At 44.4% G+C, this 19,560-nt stretch overlaps 1 protein-coding gene across 13 annotated transcripts in view; it reads left to right on the top strand.

Moving 5' to 3' along the window:
• DNAH14 (dynein axonemal heavy chain 14) overlaps positions 1 to 19,560 on the top strand; it is a 334,785-nt gene that overhangs the window by 280,351 nt on the left and 34,874 nt on the right. For all 13 annotated transcript variants that reach the window (XM_027613953.2, XM_027613959.2, XM_027613960.2 and 10 more), the window contains 5 exons: positions 1,494 to 1,579; positions 5,582 to 5,738; positions 6,634 to 6,844; positions 10,418 to 10,520; positions 12,959 to 13,186. In XM_027613953.2, coding sequence (XP_027469754.2) covers positions 1,494 to 1,579; positions 5,582 to 5,738; positions 6,634 to 6,844; positions 10,418 to 10,520; positions 12,959 to 13,186 — 785 coding nt within the window. The remainder of the gene's footprint in view (positions 1 to 1,493; positions 1,580 to 5,581; positions 5,739 to 6,633; positions 6,845 to 10,417; positions 10,521 to 12,958; positions 13,187 to 19,560) is intronic.

The following is a 19,560-nucleotide window of genomic DNA, read 5'->3' as shown; positions in this document are numbered from 1 at the left end:
CAACTTACTGACATAGCTCAGTATCCCAGCAGTAATGTAGCTCTGCTGCGAGCTTCTGCCCAAACAGAGGATCATGTTTTGCAGTAACAGACACATCCTTACACCCATTTCCTCTGCTCTTGTCTCTGGGATGGGCAGCCAGAAACGGAACTGCTGGGTCAAAAGCATACAATTTTTATGTGAACTGTTGCTGCCAGGTTGCTCGTCTTAAAAGTCCGGGATAATTTACATTTCCAGCAGCAATACATGACTTCTCCTTTTCCAAGAGGAGTATTGATCTTTTCTTAACTCTTGCCGATCTGGAAACTTTAAGGTACTTTAATTTGGATTTCCTGACTAGCACCATGTTTAAGTACCTTTTCAGATGTTTGTAGAGCATTTGGACTTACCTGTTCATGTACTTGGCCCATTTTTCTACTGAATTACAGAATACCATTCTTTTGTGGCCTTCTGTAAGAACCCTATTGGCGTAACAGATAATCAACTTTTTGTTTTGTTAAAGATACCAACCTGTTCATTCAAGTATTTTTAAAAATCGGCCAGTGACTTTTGGATTTGTTTATACTGTCTCTACCAGGCAATGGAGAAATGTCTATATGGCCAATTACATCTACTTTCTTTTATAGCTTCCTGATTTCCAGTTCTGACTAAGAAGTTCTCCTCTTCCCCTAGAGTTTTCTCTCTAGGTCATTATTTTGTAAAGTGAAGATCTTTTTATTTGGGGGAGGAAATCAGATTTATCAATTTGTAACTAGATTTTCATGTATCGTGGACTTTTTTTTTTAAGATCAACACACCCATTTTAGCCCTATTCCAAAAAACTATCTCTGTAATCCACGTTGTGTTTAAAGTTAGACACGGGGAAAATACATGGAAATAGTACGAGGCAGGGAATGATAGGCACACCAGGGTAGTTGGAAATGCACACGTACGACTCTGCTGCAGACTCTACTGCAGAGGGGCAGTATTAAAAACACAGATCTGTATAATATTCAATTTTCAAAAATTTGAGAGTCTTGTTGCATTTCCACCTGATTCTCATTTGCAATATCTTCATAGGTAGATTATGATGAGAACTTTCTAACCTCTAGAGTTATTAGTTTATACTCACTGGAAAAACCTCACACATGCAGGAGCAGGTTGTAAAGTGTTGGCCTGCCCCTGCTTCTCCTGTCAGTTGAGCATCCGACTCTTGATTTTGGCTCAGGTCATGATCTCAGGGTTGTGGGATCAAGCCCCGCGTCTGGTGCTCAGTGGGGAGGCTGCTTTGGATTCTCTCTACCCCCCCGCACCCTGCACCACTCCCAACCTGCGCACATGTGCATGTTCTCTCTCTCTCTAAAGTAAATAAATTTTTTAAAAAATAAAAAATAAGTTAGACATGTTTTTAAAACAAACTTTAGAGTTTTATAAGAGAATTTTCATTGTGTGTTTCTTAGTGATCCAAGGCACTTGATTGTTCACGTCCATTTCTTTCTCTATATTATATCTAGCTGAACTTCTGGATGAAAAGGAGGAAGTACGTAGTCCTGTGAATTTCCCCTGGGAGAAGCTCAGTGCATTTCAGAGACTTATTTTGGTAAGATGTGCTATGAGAAAACAGTGATATTCTACGTGTTTTAAGCACTTTATCTGTAAGTTAAATCATTCAAGTTTAAAATTTTCTTAGCAAAATGTATGGATTTTTCAAGTACCGTTCATGTTAGAGGGACGCATTCACACTCCGATCGGGTGGCAGTCCTGGCCCCCTCTGCCCCCGTGCACCCCCCCCCAGAGAGGAGGACTTGGAAAATGGGTGCCTGTGAGGGATGGAGAGTGGTGGTTCAGCACCTTCACCCCGTCCCTTCGGGTCCACCTCCTGCAGACTGTACACTGCGCTCTGCTCTCCGCACCATCAGCGGTCTAGGCACGGACCCAGCCTGTGAGGGCTCCATGTCAGGAAGCACGTCCATCCTGCCACTGTTAATAAAGGTGATATTTTACCTGACTCCTCCTGCTTCACAATCGTGGGGGGAAGTGTTGGGGATGCAAATGGGTGTCAGTCATGAGCCTCTTAAAACAGCTAAAGCTTAGGGTGTGCTAAGCATTTTGCAGACATTGTTTCATGTAATCCTCATAATAATCTTGGGGGGGAGCTATGATTATTTCCCCCACATCACAGAATTAGGGGGCCAAGGCTTAGAAATTGCCTAATGGCTGTGACACCTGGGGGGCTCAGTCGGTGAAGTGTCTGCCTTCAGCTCGGGTCATGATCCCAGGGTCCTGGGATCGAGTCCCGCATTGGGCTCTCTGCTCCCTCCCCTCTGCCCCTCCTCCCTGCTTGTTCTCTCTCTCAAATAAATAAATAAATCTGAAAGAAAAAAAGAAAAGAAGAAAGGAGAAAGGGGAAAAAAGGAAAGAAAAGATAGAAGGAAGGAGGTGGGGAGAAAGAGAGAGAAAGAAAAGAAAAGAAAAAAAAGACAAGACGAGAGCGCTAACAGAGCCAGGATTGAAACTCAGAGTGTTTGTAAAACCTGGTTCCCGGCAGTAACACCACTTTTCCCAGGGAGACCGTCCTGGTCCTCGGTTCAATCTCATGACCTGCAAAGCTTCTTTTTGTTTCCGCATCTGCCATGTAGCTTAGGGATGGAGAAACCCCTCCTCTCTCTCCCCTATCGGCCCTGACTTCATGCAGATGCCAGCCCGGACAGCCGGTCACCTTTCGATTTCTGCCTTAAATTTTATTTTTGTAACACTTTAAAATTCACTCCAGAGAGAGGTTGCCCCCCAAAATTGCATCTGGCTTACAGACATTTCACTTTGTTTCTGCAATGATTTAAGTGTAATTTGTCACCAAATGGGTTTGAACCTCTGGAGATCTGTCTTACGAGACTTCAGAGTCTTCAAGTAAAGAGAACGAAGATATCACACACAACTTAACTCTGTGTACACTTCTATCTTGAAGTGAGTTGTCTTCTATTTGTTTTACTGTGGCAAAATATAATTTCATTTGATCCTAATAAACCCTTTGAATTCTAAGTGAAAGATTCAGTGGCATGAAGTATATTCACAGTGTTGTGCAACCACCACCTCTATTTCCAGAACTTTCTTATCCTCCCAAACAGAAGCTCCGCACCTGCGAACCGATAACTCCCCATTCCCTCCTCCCACTAGACGCTGGCAGATACTGTCCTACTTTCTGTCTCCAGTCGCTGATCCCAGGGACCTCATGGCAGTGGAATCATGCAACATTTATCTTTTCGTGGCTGGCATAGGGTGTTCGGAGCTCATCTGTGTGGCAGCAGGTGTCAGAGTCCTCTTCCTGCTCAAGGCTGAGGACATTTTCTTCCTCTATCCATCTGTCCGTGCACACGGGTTCTTCCTTCCCCTGGGCTGTCGTGAATAACACCACTGCAGACAAGGGTGTCCACGTTTGGTTTGTGTTGTTCTTTTCTTTGAGCCAAAATTTGCAAATTGAGAAATTTCACCAAAAAATCCATGTTTTTATTGAAAAAGTAAAAGATCAGGCAATGCTGGGTCTGCAGGCAGCAGGAAGAGCTGGAGCTGAGCAGCGCCGGCCCCGAAGACCGCTGCGCCATGGTCGCGAGCCACGGTTGTGAGCCACAGTTGGTCGTCCGTCACCGCTGGTGATCACTTCCTCACAGCGACAGCGACCGTTAGCCGCCAGCAAGCACCATAGTTCCAGCTCTGTTTTTCTTCCGGGGAGAATTGTTTTCATTCTGTCCAGCCCGTTTCTCTAATTCATGTTGCCCACCTGGCAGTGTAAACAGCCTGCGACCCTCTCTCTCCCTGCGGTTTATTGGCCTCGTCATGACAGGAGCATACGTTTCAGCTGTCTTAACTGACAAACCCTATAAACACGTCACAGTCTGTGTAGCACAGGTCCAGCCAGGGAAAACGGGAGGGTAGACGGGGTGACGCTCGTATGTGCGCAAGAAATAAGAGTGGTTTTCCAGAAAACAGAACCTCCATTTTCCAATTTCTAGTTCTTTGTATTATTTGAATTTTACGTAGCCAGTGTGTGTTACCCTAACAGCAAAATTAACTTTTTAAAGCCTGTGCTGTCTTACCTTCCCCAATAAGCTCCAGGTGATTCTAGTTTGTCAGCTAGACATTTCATGAGTGGAGCGATCCTGTTTTCCAAACCCCACTGTCAGAAGACATGGTCTGATAAAAGGTCAAGTGCACATGACAAAGATATTGAGTTAGAATATTTGAAACTGGGTCTGGCCCATAAGAGTTGGACACTGAGATTGCCACAAGAGAGATTCAGTTAGAATGTGTTCGAAAGGCTCCACCCGGGGCAGGATGAAAGCACAGAGCTCTGTGAGGGCAAGGACTCGGTCTAGTCCATGCACCGTTCCCCATCGCTACAGCTCCGCGGGAAGATGGGAGAGGGAAGGGCACGTGAGGACAATTTCCAGAACTATCTGTAGCTGCTTAGAAAGCACCTGGCTGAACCGAGCTCAGCACAACCCCATTCCTTCTGGTCCTGCTTTCTCTCCCCGCCCCCCCCCCCCCAGCTCCAGTGTTAAAACTTACCGCTGCGCTCCATTGGTCAATAAAGTGAGGGAGGAGCCGCATGACGGTGACAGCCAGTCACGCCCACGTCTGGGAACACAGACTCTCAGGGCACCGTGACCACACCTGACCATCCATTGCCTTCTGCGGATTCTAGCGCTTTTATGAAGTGGACGCACTGGGCGAGCTCTGCTCTTAGACCCCAGATGCTTTGTGTGCTGCCAATTTTCATCTAAGTCATTTAAGTCAAAGAAAATCAAGATTCATTTTTCCAAGGTGTAAGAGAAAAGAGCAGAATTTGACATAATGATCACATGTATTATGTTAAACAGTGAAATTGCCAATACTTGGCAGTTTTCGACCCTTAAAAATGGTAGTTTCCCATGGTTCAACCTAGGGCATCCACACAGATCCACACACAATTTCAGCTTTGCCTTAAATGATGGGGCCTCTGAGGCTGAGGACAAAATTCATGGTCATTTTATAAACAGCATGTAAGTAGTTTGTATGAAACAGTTTTCATGGAACAGGTCTTTCCTCCAAGATTTGCAGTGATTTCTTCCAGTGGACCCTGAGCCTCTACTTACCACATGTACACGGTTTCCAAACTCGTTCAGCCCTAGGGTTCTTTCTGGATCCGCACTCCATTTGCGGTGCTGTTTATCTTCGTGTAACTCCTGGAGGAGTTAAGGTGTGCCATCCTGATTTTCATCCTGCTCCAGACACGTCCAGCAGAGCAGGAAGAAGCCCACGGGGAATTTCTCTTTGCAGCATCAGGGGCCATAACTGGGATTTTTACATCCAAGGCAAGATCTCTGTTGGAGTGTGAGAGGGACGGAGGCACAGGGTGGCCCTGGCTCCAAGGAGGGACCACAAGCCAGGGTGGTGGCTTCTCTGTCACGTGCGGACTCTCTCCATTACACGTGCCCAGCATGAGGAGCTCCATCAAACTCTGCCCACATGGATAATGAACACTTCCTTGCTTTGTTCCATTTGCCATAGGGACCATTCCCTTGGGGGGTTTTTAACGTTACCTTCTCTTCTGTGCTTTCTTGTTTAGATAAAAATTCTTCAACCAGAACATTTGAAGAATTCAGTGAAAAGGTTTATAACTGAAAAAATGGGAAGTGAATATGTTCTCAGAACTGGAATTAATTTGAGAGAGTCATATAAGGAATCCGATGCCAGAACTCCAATAATACTTATTCACTCCCATGGTAAGATGCCACCTCCATACTCCGAGAAGGGTGTAGACAAGTAGGTTCTGGGTCGGGTGTTTTTATGTTTAAAATATTTCCCTATTCTTAGTTAAGTATTTTGGAAAAGGGACTATTTAAACTATATTAAGACTGAATATTTCTAAAAATGTAAAAGAACAAAGAAGAATAAAAATTTCCAGGTTCATAACCATGGAAAAACTTACCCATGCTAATTTTCTGTGCAGAAAATATCTCCTAAACACATATTACTGATCTGAAAGTTGGGATGGCCCTTGTATTTGTTTAACTGTTTTAATCCATTGGCTCATGAAAAGATAATACATAAACCAACACAAGGTGGCCCTGCCAACCCAGCCGTTGTGTACCTCAAAACTCCAAATGCTTTTTCCCCTTGTCTTTGCCCCACAGACCCTAAGCAAAATATTTTCACTTATCTTCTGTTCTTTGTCATCTCTAAATCAAATATGTCTTCAGAATTCACCATATTCAGACTTTGATTCTATTGGGCAAAAAAACTTTCTGAAAGTGCATGCACGTGGATGCTTCCTCCTCTGTAACCTTTATGTAAAGCGGCTGTCCTTCACCTGACACACTCTTAGTAGCTGCTGTCCATCTCCTGAAGACATAGCCCAGAATGGCTGCCAGGACTCTAGCCCTCACGTCCACGCTCTAAACAATAGAACAGAAGAAAAGAAGTGTTAAACATGTTAACAGATCTTGATCTTGATCTCAGCTCAGGTCTTGATCTCAGGGTTGTGGGTTCAAGCCCCACCCTGGGCTCCACGCTGGATGTGGAGCCTACACTCAATCAATCAAGCAAGCAAGCAATATGTTTTCTGGAGGGAATGAAATGAGGTTATAATTGTGTGAACGTTTCCACGTTTCTGTGCAGGGACTGACCTCACCAACACTGTCCTGAAATTGGCACAGGAGTTAAAAGGAGGAACGAGTCACGTGACCATTATTTCCCTGGGCCACGGCCAGGCTGCCAAGGCAGAGGAGCTCATCATGAAGGCCCTCCCCAGGGCCGCACAGTGGGTCTTCCTGCAGAACTGTCACCTTGCAGCGTCATTTATGCCGAGGCTGTGCACAATCATCGAGTCGTAAGAGCTTTACGTGATTTGTAAGGGATCAGATTAGTGAGCAGACCAGTGAGGTGAGACTGAATGGCCATGTTTAAGCAATGAGAAAGTAATGCACTGACCGCTCAGGGAATGTTAGGCTTTCTTGTGCAGGTTCTCTTTTCTCCAGGATCTTTAAAACTGCACTAGGAAATACCCTGATTTTTTAGGGAAAAAAGCCTCTCTGGTCTTTACTCTCCATGGCCTTCATCACTTCCGTCCTCTGCTTTTCAAGCCCTCCTGCTCCGCAGATGAACCCGCCACAGCCACACATCCATCCGGCCTATGGATCTAAACCATAGTTTTTAATATGCTCCATGATTCCAAACAGCAGAATGTAATAGCTCACATCCCTCCTTCCAGTGGTGATTTATTTCACGGCCTATAGTTCGTACTTGCTCTTTCTCAGGCTGCCTCTCCCAGACTTGCTCACTCAGGCGGAAACTTCCAGAGGCTCAGCCTTCTTGTTGGCAGTGGAAGTGGTTGCAAGTCAATTGCTGTAACTTTGAGTGAAGAATTAACAATGTTTTATTTTTTTAAGATTTTATTTATTTCAGAGTGAGCATGCACGAGAGGGGGAGGGGCACGGCTGGAGGGGGAGGGAGGAGAGAGAGTCTCAAGCAGGGCTCCATCTCACGACCTCGAGATCATGACCTGAGCCGAAACCAAGAGACTGATGCTCAACTGACTGAGCCCCCCAGGCGCCCCAGCAACGTTTTAAGTTAGTAAAGTTGTAACCGGTTGTGTTCTGGAGTTTTCTCTCCAGCTTTGCCTTTCTGTTGCTTTCCTGGCTGCAGCCGGTGCTGGCCTTCGCATGTGTGCTCAAGTAAGGGCCGCGTTGGCTTCGTGCTATTTTTATGTCGTGAGTGTCCACAAGGAAACTAAACCAAAATGCAACTGCCCTGACTTAAAGTTCTAAAAACTTCATTAGCATCATTCATTCTGTTCTCAGACCCCTGTGGCTTTTGGCAGTTTAAAAAGGATTTGATAATTTCTTTTTCACATTTACTTCATCACTGAAGAGAGCTAGAAGATGAAGTTTGCCTAGTTGTATGATTTCGATAGTTGTAAACTTTGGAAGATGACACCATAATGTCTTCCAGGTCCTTCAGTCATTGCTCATTCAAAAACTATTTCTAGGACACCTGCCGATTTGCCAAGAGTCATTCTAGAGACTCAGGACACTGTATGAACCAGACGGACATTGTATCAGCCTCCCAGAGGGTACTAAGATAGAGAGTGACAATAGAATGGCAGATAGTGATGTATCATTCTAAAAAAAGAAATTGAAGGAACGTTCTGCAGAACAGAATTTCAGAGACTTAGAGTAATTAACAACGTGTAAAAAAAAGTGTTCTATGTAATCAGAGTATAATTAAGAGAAATTCATACTTCTTTATCAAATCAATCCTGTAAGTGTTTAAGACTATCACCCAGCAGCCTACTGTGGGAGAGAGAAATGTGGAGCAAATTTCTTACGTTTAAGAGTTAAGGAAGTTAGGAAACATGTTCACAGCATATTGCTAAGAGGAGAAACAGGCTACCAACAGCACGTACAGCATAATGTTTTTATTTAAAGAGAAAGAGAGGGCGCCTGGGTGGCTCAGTTGGTTAAGCGACTGCCTTCGGCTCAGGTCATGATCTTGGAGTCCTGGGATCAAGTCCCACGATCAAGTCCCACATCGGGCTCCCTGCTCAGCGGGGAGTCTGCTTCTCCCTCTGACCCTCTTCCCTCTTGTGCTCTCTATCTCTCATCCTCTCTCTCAAATAAATAAATAAAATATTTTAAGAAAAAAGAAAAAGAGAGAGAGGGGCGCCTGGGGGGCTCCGTCAGTTGAGTATCCAACTAGTGATTTTTGCTCAGGTCGTGATCTCAGGGTCATGCAATCGAGCCCCCCGTCGGGCTCCACTCTGGGCATGGAGTCAGCTAGAGATTCTCCCTCTCCCCTTGCCCCTCCCCCCACTTGTTCTGTCTCTCTCTCTCTCTCAAATAAATAAATCTTTTTTCAAAAAGAGGGAAGAGAGAAAAGGAAAAAAATATACTTACACCTAGTTAGTAGGATTTTAGATTATTTTGTTTTTCTGTTTAATTCTGTATTTGTTGTTGTTGTTGTGTTGGTTTGTTTTTGTTTTGGGGGTTTTTTTTTTGCTTTTTTTGTTTTGCACATTTTACAAAAATGATTTCAGACATGAAGAAAGCTGCAAGAATAGCACAGAGGCTCTCCCATGTACTTCACCTCTCTTTCCCAGCTGTTAACATTGGCATGTCCTGTCTTCCTGTTTGTATGTATGTATGCCACTTTCTGAATCACTGAAAGTAAATTGCTGACATGATGCCGCTTGACCCCTACATACTTCAGCATGCTTATTGATTATCTAACCCCCAGGACCTTAGCATATCTAGCCTATTGGCCCAATAATAACTTTTACTGCAGAAAAAGAAAGACAAAGTTCTGGTCCAAGTTCTAATTCAGGACTTCTCATAGCATTCAGTTGTTGAGTCTCTTAAATCCTCTGTATTTTAGAATTGTTCCTCAGTCTTTGTCTTTCATAACTTGGACATTTTTGAAAAGCAAGAGCTGGTTACTTTGTCAAATGTCCACCCGTTTGGGTTTGTCCACTGTTTTCCCGTGGTTAGATCATGGTGAGGCAGCGTGGCAGGAATGCCACCAAAGAGATGTGTCCTCCTTGCTGCACATACCCGGAGGCACACAATGTCCATCTGTCCCATTACATTTGACCGAAGTGGCATCCACCACCTGTAGGGTTTTCAGACCAGGTCAGTATCTCAGCGTTTCACCCACTGGTCTTAACAACCACTGAGAATGTTTGACTCAATTAGGACTCTATTATTTGCCAAATGGTGACTTTCTAACTCCACAGTTCCTTCTAAATTGACCAAATGATGTTCTACCCTGAGGAAGAGGCTTCCCCCCACCCCCGTTTATTCATTGCTCTGTTTATATCAGTCATGGGTTCCTGTTTTATTCCATGGCATATCGTCTGTTATCACCGTCATTTATTTTCATGTTCAGTTGATTCAGATTTGACCCGTGGAACACATCATTTTGTTCTTATTTTGTCATTTTTCCAAGGTTTTTTGCAATAAGCGTGTATCACTTTTGTGTTTATAGGTGGAAAAACGACTTTTCAAAACTGGGAGTTACTGGGTCTTGCGCAAATATCTGTACACCATGAAAGGCCATGGTGGACTAATAGGGCCTGTAGATAATTACTGCAATGGGCTCTAGGTCACTTCAGACATTGAGACTCTGTGATTCCTAAAACATGTTGGTTTGCCTTAAATTTTTTACACTAGGGGCGCCTGGGTGGCTCCGTCGGTGAAGTGTCTGCCTTCAGCTCAGGTCATGATCCCAGGGTCCTGGGATAGAGCCCCACGTCAGGCTCCCTGCTCAGTGGGAAGCCTGCTTGTCCCTCTCCCACTCCCCCTGCTTGTGTTCCCTCTCTCGCTGTGTCTCTCTCTCCACAAATAAATAAATAAAATCTTTTAAAAAAATTTTACACTAAAATATTTATAAATTTTGTATTTTGCAGATGTAATAGCCCAGATGTGACAATAGACCCTGAGTTTAGGCTGTGGCTAAGCTCAAAATCAGACAGTTCTTTCCCAATTCCAATTCTTCAGAAGAGTTTGAAGGTAAGGACAGAGGAGAACAGATTTTGATGTTGCCTGAGGAGCACGGTTTGAGTGTGAAGTATCTTGCATTCATAATTCCGAATTGCGAAGGAATTCCTGACTCTAGCACGCTGACCTACTCTGTGCTCGCCATGCACAGTGGGCCAGGAAGGACACTAAGACAGTAGATGAGCTCCCTTCTTTCAAATGATTCACAGCTTGATGGACGTTTGTCCAACCAGGATGCTTAGACTACCCGCAGTTGTAAACCGGAATGCAGGATGCTGAGACGGCCCGCAGGTGTAACCGGAACGCAGGACGCTGAGACGGCCCGCAGGTGTAACCGGAACGCAGGATGCTGAGACGGCCCGCAGGTGTAACCGGAACGCAGGATGCTGAGACGGCCCGCAATTGTAACCGGAACGGAGGATGCTGAGACGGCCCGCAGTTGTAACCGGAACGGAGGATGCTGAGACGGCCCGCAATTGTAACCGGAACGCAGGATGCTGAGACGGCCCGCAATTGTAACCGGAACGCAGGATGCTCAGACGGCCCGCAGTTGTAACCCAAACGCAAGATGCTCAGACGGCCCGCAGGTGTAACCGGAACGCAGGATGCTGAGACGGCCCGCAGGTGTAACCGGAACGCAGGATGCTGAGACGGCCCGCAATTGTAACCGGAACGGAGGATGCTGAGACGGCCCGCAGTTGTAACCGGAACGCAGGATGCTGAGACGGCCCGCAATTGTAACCGGAACGCAGGATGCTCAGACGGCCCGCAGTTGTAACCCAAACGCAAGATGCTCAGACGGCCCGCAGGTGTAACCGGAACGCAGTATCTCTGTCCTTCTCTCACTCTTCTTCTCTGGCCTTTCCCTGTCTCTGCTCCCCAACCATCCCACAGCGCAATCTCTGGAAAGGCTCTGGCAGGAAGCAGGTTGAAAGCAGGTGTTGGGGACAGGGGACTGAAGGTTGGCAGGGAGGGACAGACACAGAACTTCCAGAGACGTTTCACCTCAATCCGGTCCATTGCTCTAATTAGCAAAATACAGCTTCAGTTCAGATATGAACAACTTTCTTCCCCAAGATAACATTTTCTGTCTCTCTCTCCCTCCCCCCTCTCCCACTGCCCAGCTCCCCTCCTGCCTCCCCCCTTCATATGTCGTTCCTCATGGGGCTGCGCAGATTTTTACTTTTGGAAACACAAGCAGGCGTCTCCAAAGAGTCAGCCCTGAGCCTCAGGGCATGCCACTCTGCGAACACTTTCTCATGTGTGCAGTCAGGGCTTTCTCAGCAAACGTTGCAGACAATCCGCATTAATGGATATTGAAAGGTAAACATGCCTTGGAAGGAAGAGAACGTCTGCGCTACTAGGAGCTTCTCACAGCTATGTGTCCAAGTTCTCAGGCTGATGAGACTCATAGCCATTTGCTTAACACTCCAGGGACTGTGAAAACCCAGCTACCTCCTCCTCTCTCCCCAGAATCTCTTTGCGTTCTGGAGCAAATATCTCTCTGTCTCTCTGTCTCTCTCTATCTCTGGAAGGAGGGGCTGCTCTGTAAGCCGTTCTATATAAGCACCAAGTTTCGTCCCCGCTATACACACGCTAAGGGTGCATCTGCCCCCCCGCCACCCCCTGGGGATCAGAGCATGGGGGAGCACCGTGAGCTCTGATCCTTGATCCAGAAACATCGGTTCATGTACACACACATCCATGTGTCATATATATAGACCCACACAGATCTCCACATCCACACGGTGTTTATACATGAATACGTGTGTCTGTCTATGTGTGTCTGTGTGTGTGTATATGTGTAAAATGTGCAGGGAAGGGAACATTTCAAACCTTGTACAGTTTGGGAGTTAACAGCCATGCTCTTTAAAAAGCCCCCTCCAGCTGAGTCTCTCCCCACTTCACCTCTGCCCCTCCTCACTGCAAGTCTCCTAGTTAGGAAGTCAAGCAAAGGGAATTTTAATGGAAGCTAAACAGCTGGGTAGTACACCAAGTTCATTGTTCTCCTTTTTAATGTCAGTGCTGACGAGATGGTTCTGTTGGCTCCATTGGTTCTCTGTCTCCTTTGCTTGGGCACCCCCCACCCCCCCAACCCCCCATCTGCCGCCTCGCTGAGGCCGCGTGGCCACCACTGAGAGTTTTGATGACAGTAGCTCTTCACTGTCAAACTTTCCAGAATGCTGTGCTTCCAGAATGCTAGACTTCAAGCAAACAGAAGTGCTTTTAATGACAGTGTTAATTTTTCATTTTAAGATCTGAATTGGAACAGTAGGAAATCAGGTACAATCCTTTAACAGAAATTTTCAAATGAAAAAAGAATAACACAAGAGTTCTTACTTGCCACTGACTCTTGCAAACAGTTACACTCTTGGCCCGCTCCCTGAGCAAGCGTCCCCTTGGTCAGTGCCTCCACTCACCTGCTGTCATTACTCTTCTCTGTTTTAAAGATCGCAGTGGAAAATCCCCAGGGACTGAAAAGTAACTTACTACAGATCTTTGGATGTGGTGGGAGTGGAGAGGTAACAGAAGAGATACTTGAAAAACCTGACTGTGGACCCTCGTGGAAAAAACTTTTATTCAGTTTATGTTTTTTCAATGCTGTGATCAATGAAAGAAAAAATTACGGAATACTGGGCTGGAATATTGCTTATAAATTTAGTTCTTCGGACCTGGGGGTAAGTGTCATATCTTCCAAATAAACACTATAATGAATAAATCACAATAGGATACTAACTGCCTAGTGTCTGTCCACACAGATACTAAGTATCTTCCTGGTTCTGGAAAATGAACTCTGACCTGTAACAAGGGCTAATGCAGAGAACCATGAACCGGGAAGTCAGCTTTTCTGGAAACAGATGACAGCCCCCCACCTACGGATGTACAAGCATTTAATCCGGTGGGCGGTGGGCAAGCTAACCAGCTCTTGGGCTCTTTGTTCCCTTGACCAAAAAAGAAAAAAAGCAGGATGACAGAAGGGAGGGTGGACACCAGTACCTACTTGAAAGAGTTTTATAAGAAGCCAACTGGTTAACATAGGCTAGGCTCTCAGGACAGTGCCTGACACACAGAAACCCCTGCAAATGTGTCTGCCGTTTCTACCGGATTTATTTAAAGTAAGAGCTTGTACTGACCCACCGCAGGGGGAAATACGTAGCTTACTGTCTTTCTTTACTATTCTCTATCTAGAACCTTCTATTTGCTTGACGTTGCTGGGTGGTTTTTTTTTTACAGCTAAAGTGAATAGGTGGTGACACCTGCTTAAATTTTTACCAGGTTAGAGCAGATACCAAAAAACTTTCTGAGCGAAATCTTGATTCTGACCCACCCTGGATGGGCACCTTCCCTCCCCTTCTAGGGCCTCCTGAGGCTTCCCAGCTCTCTGCACACTCAGCTGCCTGTCCCCATACGTGCAAGTGCACTCTTGTGCCCCCAGCCAGAGCCTGACATGAAGCAGCCGTGCTCCGGGTGTTTGCCAAGGAATACGGGCTCAAGCACATTTGTCCAAACCACACTCAAAGCTTAATCAAAAGGCTAACAATATACTGGGGGAAAATACCTGTAGCGTATATTTTGCAATGGCTAATATGCTGATTATTTGAAGATCTTTTATAAATTAATAAGAGAAAGATAAATACCCCAATGGGCAAAGGACCTGGTTAGGCATTTTGCAGTGTAAATACAAAAAGGCAAAAAGATTATGAAAATGTATTCCATTTCATTAGTAATTGCGATGTTAATTTTATGTATCAATTTGACTGGGCCACAAGACCCCCAGGTGTTTGGTCAAACATTATTTTGAGGATGTCTGTGAGGGTGCTTCTGGGTGAGATTCATATTCAAATCAGTAGACTCTCTCTAATGTGGTGGGCCTCATCCAATTAGTTGAAGGACTGACCGGAACTAAAAGGAAATCCTCCTGCCTGAATGCTTCGAACTGGAACATTGGTTCTTTCCGGGTCTTGAGCCTGCCGTCGCTCTCCCTGGGTCTCCTGCTGCCAAATGCAGGTCTTGACATTTGTCAGCCTCCATCATTACATAAGCCACGTCTGAATGGTAAATCTCTGTATACATATATGGTTCTCTGGAGAAGCCTGACGAATACAGTAATCAAGGTAATGCTCATTAAAATCTCATTAAAATGAGATGGTACCTTTCACCGCCCCCCGCCCCCGGTGGCTAAAACAAAGCAGCACAAATACAGAGAAGTGGGGGCTGTCTCCTGATGCTGCTGCGATTGTTACTAACTTTCTGGGAGGCAAAGAATGCCTATTATCATTGATTTAGAAAGATAGCTCACATTTATAGGCTCGCTTAATGAAATTACTTATAACAGAGACTGAACGTATGATGTCATTTCTGTGTATATACAGAACTCATTTCCCTTGCAGATGATTTTTAAAGAAATACATCCAAACCTTCTACCGGGGGGATGAATGGTAGGACTGGGATGGCCCGTGTCAGCAGGGGCACTTTGTCCTGCGCAGAGCTTGGGCCAATACCATCAGCAGCTCTCCGTGCGGGCTGGAAGTCACCGGATGGTGCCCTTCCTCTGGCATTTTGCAGAGAGGACTGACCAGAAGCAGCTAGTGACATCATGGCGCTGTGGTCCAGAGAGGTACCCTTCCCCTCCTGCCTTCCCCCTCTTTGTGTGGCAGATGTGAGAGCAGCCTTGCCAGTGGGAGAGAAGGCCACGCTTCTGACCGTCTGGAGGTTCCAGCTGGGAACTTCGTGCGGAATGGGCTCTACACACAGCCCCCCTCAGGAATAAAGTGGGCACTGCTGGTTCCCTGGAAGTTGAGTTTGGACACAGCTCCTCCCACTTGGGGGAGTCCCCGCTGGCCAGCTGGTGGTCGGGCAACTTGGGGTTTGCTCAGGGGACTGGCAGTCTGACCAGTGCTGTGTCCTAGCCCACGGGGCTTAGCATTAGTGGACCCTCCACCGCACGCAGGGCTACAGCCACTGAAAGCTTCCCCAAAACCGGGACCTGAGCCCCATTGACAAGACCAAGAGAAACAACCTATCTAATGAGATCCAGTGGCCAGAGAGGGAAAGAACATAAGCAGTGAAACAGAAAACTGTCAGAGCCCGTGAAGAAATACACATTTCACACCTGTACATATGCACATACGTGTTTCATGTGCATGACTTTTTTAGGTATGCACATACCACAAGTTTTTTTTTTTAACTTATTGACAGAAGAACTAGCAGGATGGTAAAACTGATTTTTTAAAAAATATAGGAGAGCAGAATTATTTGTAAATACTGAGAGAAACTGTAATGAAATATGATTGCTAAGTTACATCCCAAACTGATAAATGCCCTGCAGGCAATAAAATTGTGCCTTTGGTTTGTAAGTTGCTTTATGAGCCAGACAGCATTTGTATTTCTCTAGGACAAAATTCATCTGCATTGTCATCAGAATCACATGCAAGGCTCTCGGTTTTCTGTAAGTTAGCAACTACTCTGACAGAACTTCATGTGCTCTGACGGATAGCACATCAAAACAAAAGTAGGTGCTCTGGGAATATTCGATAATCCCCTTGAAAGAGCGCGTCAGACACTGTTTCAGTGGGGCATGGAAAAGATACATGCTCACCCTTTTACCTATTTACAGATTTTGGAGTTTTTATTTTTTTAAAAAAGATTTTATTTATTTGAGAGAGAAAGAGAGAACAAGCATGGGGAGGGTAGAGGGAGAGACACACTCCCTGCCAAGCAGGAGCCCGATGTGGGACTCGATCTCAGGACCCTGAGATCATGACCTGAGCCGAAAGCAGATGCTTAACCCACTGAGCCACTCAGGTGCCCCTAAATACAGATTACTTAAAAGGAAGACTCATACTACAAGAAAAATTCCTCTAATCGCCTTAAGCTAAAAATACTAACCTGTCTCAGCAGAACGTAGAGGTGGGGGAGGAGGGGCTTGTGGTGCAGGGAGGAGTCCCTGTGAGGACAGGAAGGAGCACGGAGCAGTGGAAGGGCAGAGGGAGAAATGGGAACATAGATGCTTCCGGGGCGGGGGGGGGGGGGGGAGTCATTGAAGTCTTCTTTCCATTTGAAAAAAGAAATGTTATTTTAATAGGAATTCAAGGAAAGGAAAGGTCACCTGACCTAATGGAAACACTCTGACATCTAAATTAGCAAAGAAAAAGGAAAATAGCAATCTGCTCAAACTATTAAAAGTAAGAAGAAGGGAGGGGCGCCTGGGTGGCTCAGTTGGTTAAGCAACTGCCTTCGGCTCAGGTCATGATCTTGGAGTCCCAGGATCGAGTCCCGCATGGGGCTCCCTGCTCAGCAGGGAGTCTACTTCTCCCTCTGACCCTCTTCCCTCTCATGCTCTCTCTCTACCATTCTCTCTCTCTCTCTCAATAAATAAATAAAAATCAAAAAGCTATTTAAAAAAAAAAAGTAAGAAGAAGGGAGAGAAACAACCAAGTACCATAAATAGCAAAGTCCTATGGAAGGAACGTTATCAGGCATTATTTGAAATGTAAACCGACTGCACTCCCTCATCAAGAGACACATGCAATTTGTATGAAAAACATTTAAGTTAATGAAGACAGCTTAAAACGACCAAGAAACTAAAAACAGCAACAAAGCAGAAATGGCAATGTTCATATGACAAGATAGAATTTAATCTGAAAAAGCATGAACAGTAGAAAGAGAAGCAATCTGTGAAGATACAACATTCTTGAAAAGAGTTAACTTTTATTATAGAGAGCCTCCTCAGGCATGGTTTTAAGTGGTTTATGGACTGATTAACCTGAGCCTCACATCAACCCCATAAAGAGGGTGGCACCATCTGCACTTCACCGTTGAAGTACAGAGAGGCTGAGGAAGTTGCTGGAACAGACAGGACTCAAACACGGGTGGCTTCACTCACACTGTGTGGTCTTGATATTGATATTCCTCAGACAGTGGCCTGCGGTACACCCACGTGCGCATGCGCACAGACACATACGTACACATACACATGTACGTCACATGTGTGCATATTCCTGGGTAATCGGGGGAGTTTCAGAAACCTCTTTCAGAATTAGAGAGCTCTGATAAGCAAGAGTAAGACTGCTACTAATAATATCATCAACAGACTTGATGACCAGAGGTGTATAGAACCTAACATCCCTCTAGTAGACAGTACCTATTTCTTTCATGTATCTAAGGAACTCTTAGAAAACTCAACCACAAACATGGCCACAAAGTATAATCTATAATTATGGGCCACGTTCTCTGATCACAATCTAATAAGTAATAAAAACTTGGCCCCAAAAATCTTAAGGTGGAAATTAAGAAACATACCTCTAGATAATTCTTTTATCAAAGAGGATATTAAAAGGAAAAATCACAAAATATCTCAAACACAAAGGAAATGAGATTCCTTCATACTGAAAATGATACAACAGTACAAAAATATGCTCAGAAAAAAATAAACTATGGTCTTAAATATCTTCATTACTAAGAAAGGCAGTGAATTAATATTCATCTTAAGAAATTAGGAAAAACAATAATATGAACTAAAATAAAGAATATAATTTTAATAGTAATAAAATAATATACAAAAATAGAAAGGAGAAATCCAAAAATTGGTTTTTGATAAGACAGATAAAGTTTGAAAATCTATATGAACCCAATGATTTCTGGGAAAACATGAATTATCAAAATTGACTCCAAAAGATACGGAAATTTTGAGTACATCAATTGCTATAAAACATTGCAAATAACACCAGAATGAAATGGTTTTGGGGGTATAGCTCAGTGGTAGAGCATTTGACTGCAGAATGAAATGGTTTCATGGCTTAGTTTACTCTGGACTTTGAGAAACAGAGATATTATTTAAGCTGTTCTAAACCTTAGAAAAAGATGGCAATCTCCCCAATTCATTTTATGAAACCATAATTTTAATATGAATACCTGATAATAATATACATAAGAAAATAAGCTAATTTTACTTAGGACTCAATGGAAAAATTCTATATAACCTATTAATAGGCTTCAGCAATGAATCCAAAGAATAATACTCTATAACCAAGTAGGATTTATTCCAAGAATGGTTCAATATCTGGAAATCCATAACTCACTCTATATGATCACATCAGTAGATGCAGAAAAGGCTTTTATTATGAATGTGGGCACCATTCCTGACAAGAATTCTACAATATAGGATTAAAAGGGACTACTGAAATATGGAAAAGGCCACCAAAAAACTACAGCAAATATCATTTTAAATACCCACCACTGAAGTTGTTTTTATTAAAATCCAGAATCAAAAAAAAAAAATCAGACAGGGATGCCCATTCTCACCACTGACACTCAGCATTGCCTTAAAAGCTCTAGTCAATACAGGACACAGAGGACATAATTCATATCTACGATGTAAAATCATATTCATTCATATTAATGATAGGGAATAAGAAGAAAACTGTATGTAAGAGATCCACTGTCCAGTTGCAGGGCAGGCATATGCTAGCCTAGCATTTTTGGAAGAAAGGGAAACAAGATGAAAGGGAGGGAGAGTGCTGGTTGCGGGAGGCATGGGGGTGGAAAGGAGGAATGGGGTCCACTTAATGTTGCATGGAGTTGTGAGAACGTCTGTGCACAGGGGACCCAAGAAACGGGGCACAAAGGGGGCTATGGCACGGGGGACGGGGTGTCTGATGGTGAGAGCAGGGGATGTGAGGAGGACACTCACATTTCCTTGTTTACCCTGATGTGCCTCTGAATTTAGCGCCACCAGCTGGTTTTGTCTATTCAAAATAACCATTGTAATTCAAGAATTCAATGTTTGTCCAACAACAAAAAAGAATTAATGGATGAAAATGTAATTCTAATACTTTTATTCCTCTTGCTATTTCCATATACAATTGACACTTGAAATGTGGGGATCAGGGGCACCGACCCCCTGTGTGGTTAAAAATCCACATATAACTTTTGACTCCTCCCAAATGTAACTAATAGCGGACTATTGACCGGAAGCCTTACTGATAACATCAATTAACACCTATTCTGTATGTTGTATGTATTATATACTGTGTTCTTATAATAGTCAGCC

This window comes from Zalophus californianus, chromosome 10, assembly GCF_009762305.2.
Source record: "Zalophus californianus isolate mZalCal1 chromosome 10, mZalCal1.pri.v2, whole genome shotgun sequence".
Lineage (NCBI taxonomy): Eukaryota > Metazoa > Chordata > Mammalia > Carnivora > Otariidae > Zalophus > Zalophus californianus.
The sequence above is the reverse complement of the archived record's forward strand: the minus strand, read 5'-3'. Positions and strand labels throughout refer to the sequence as shown.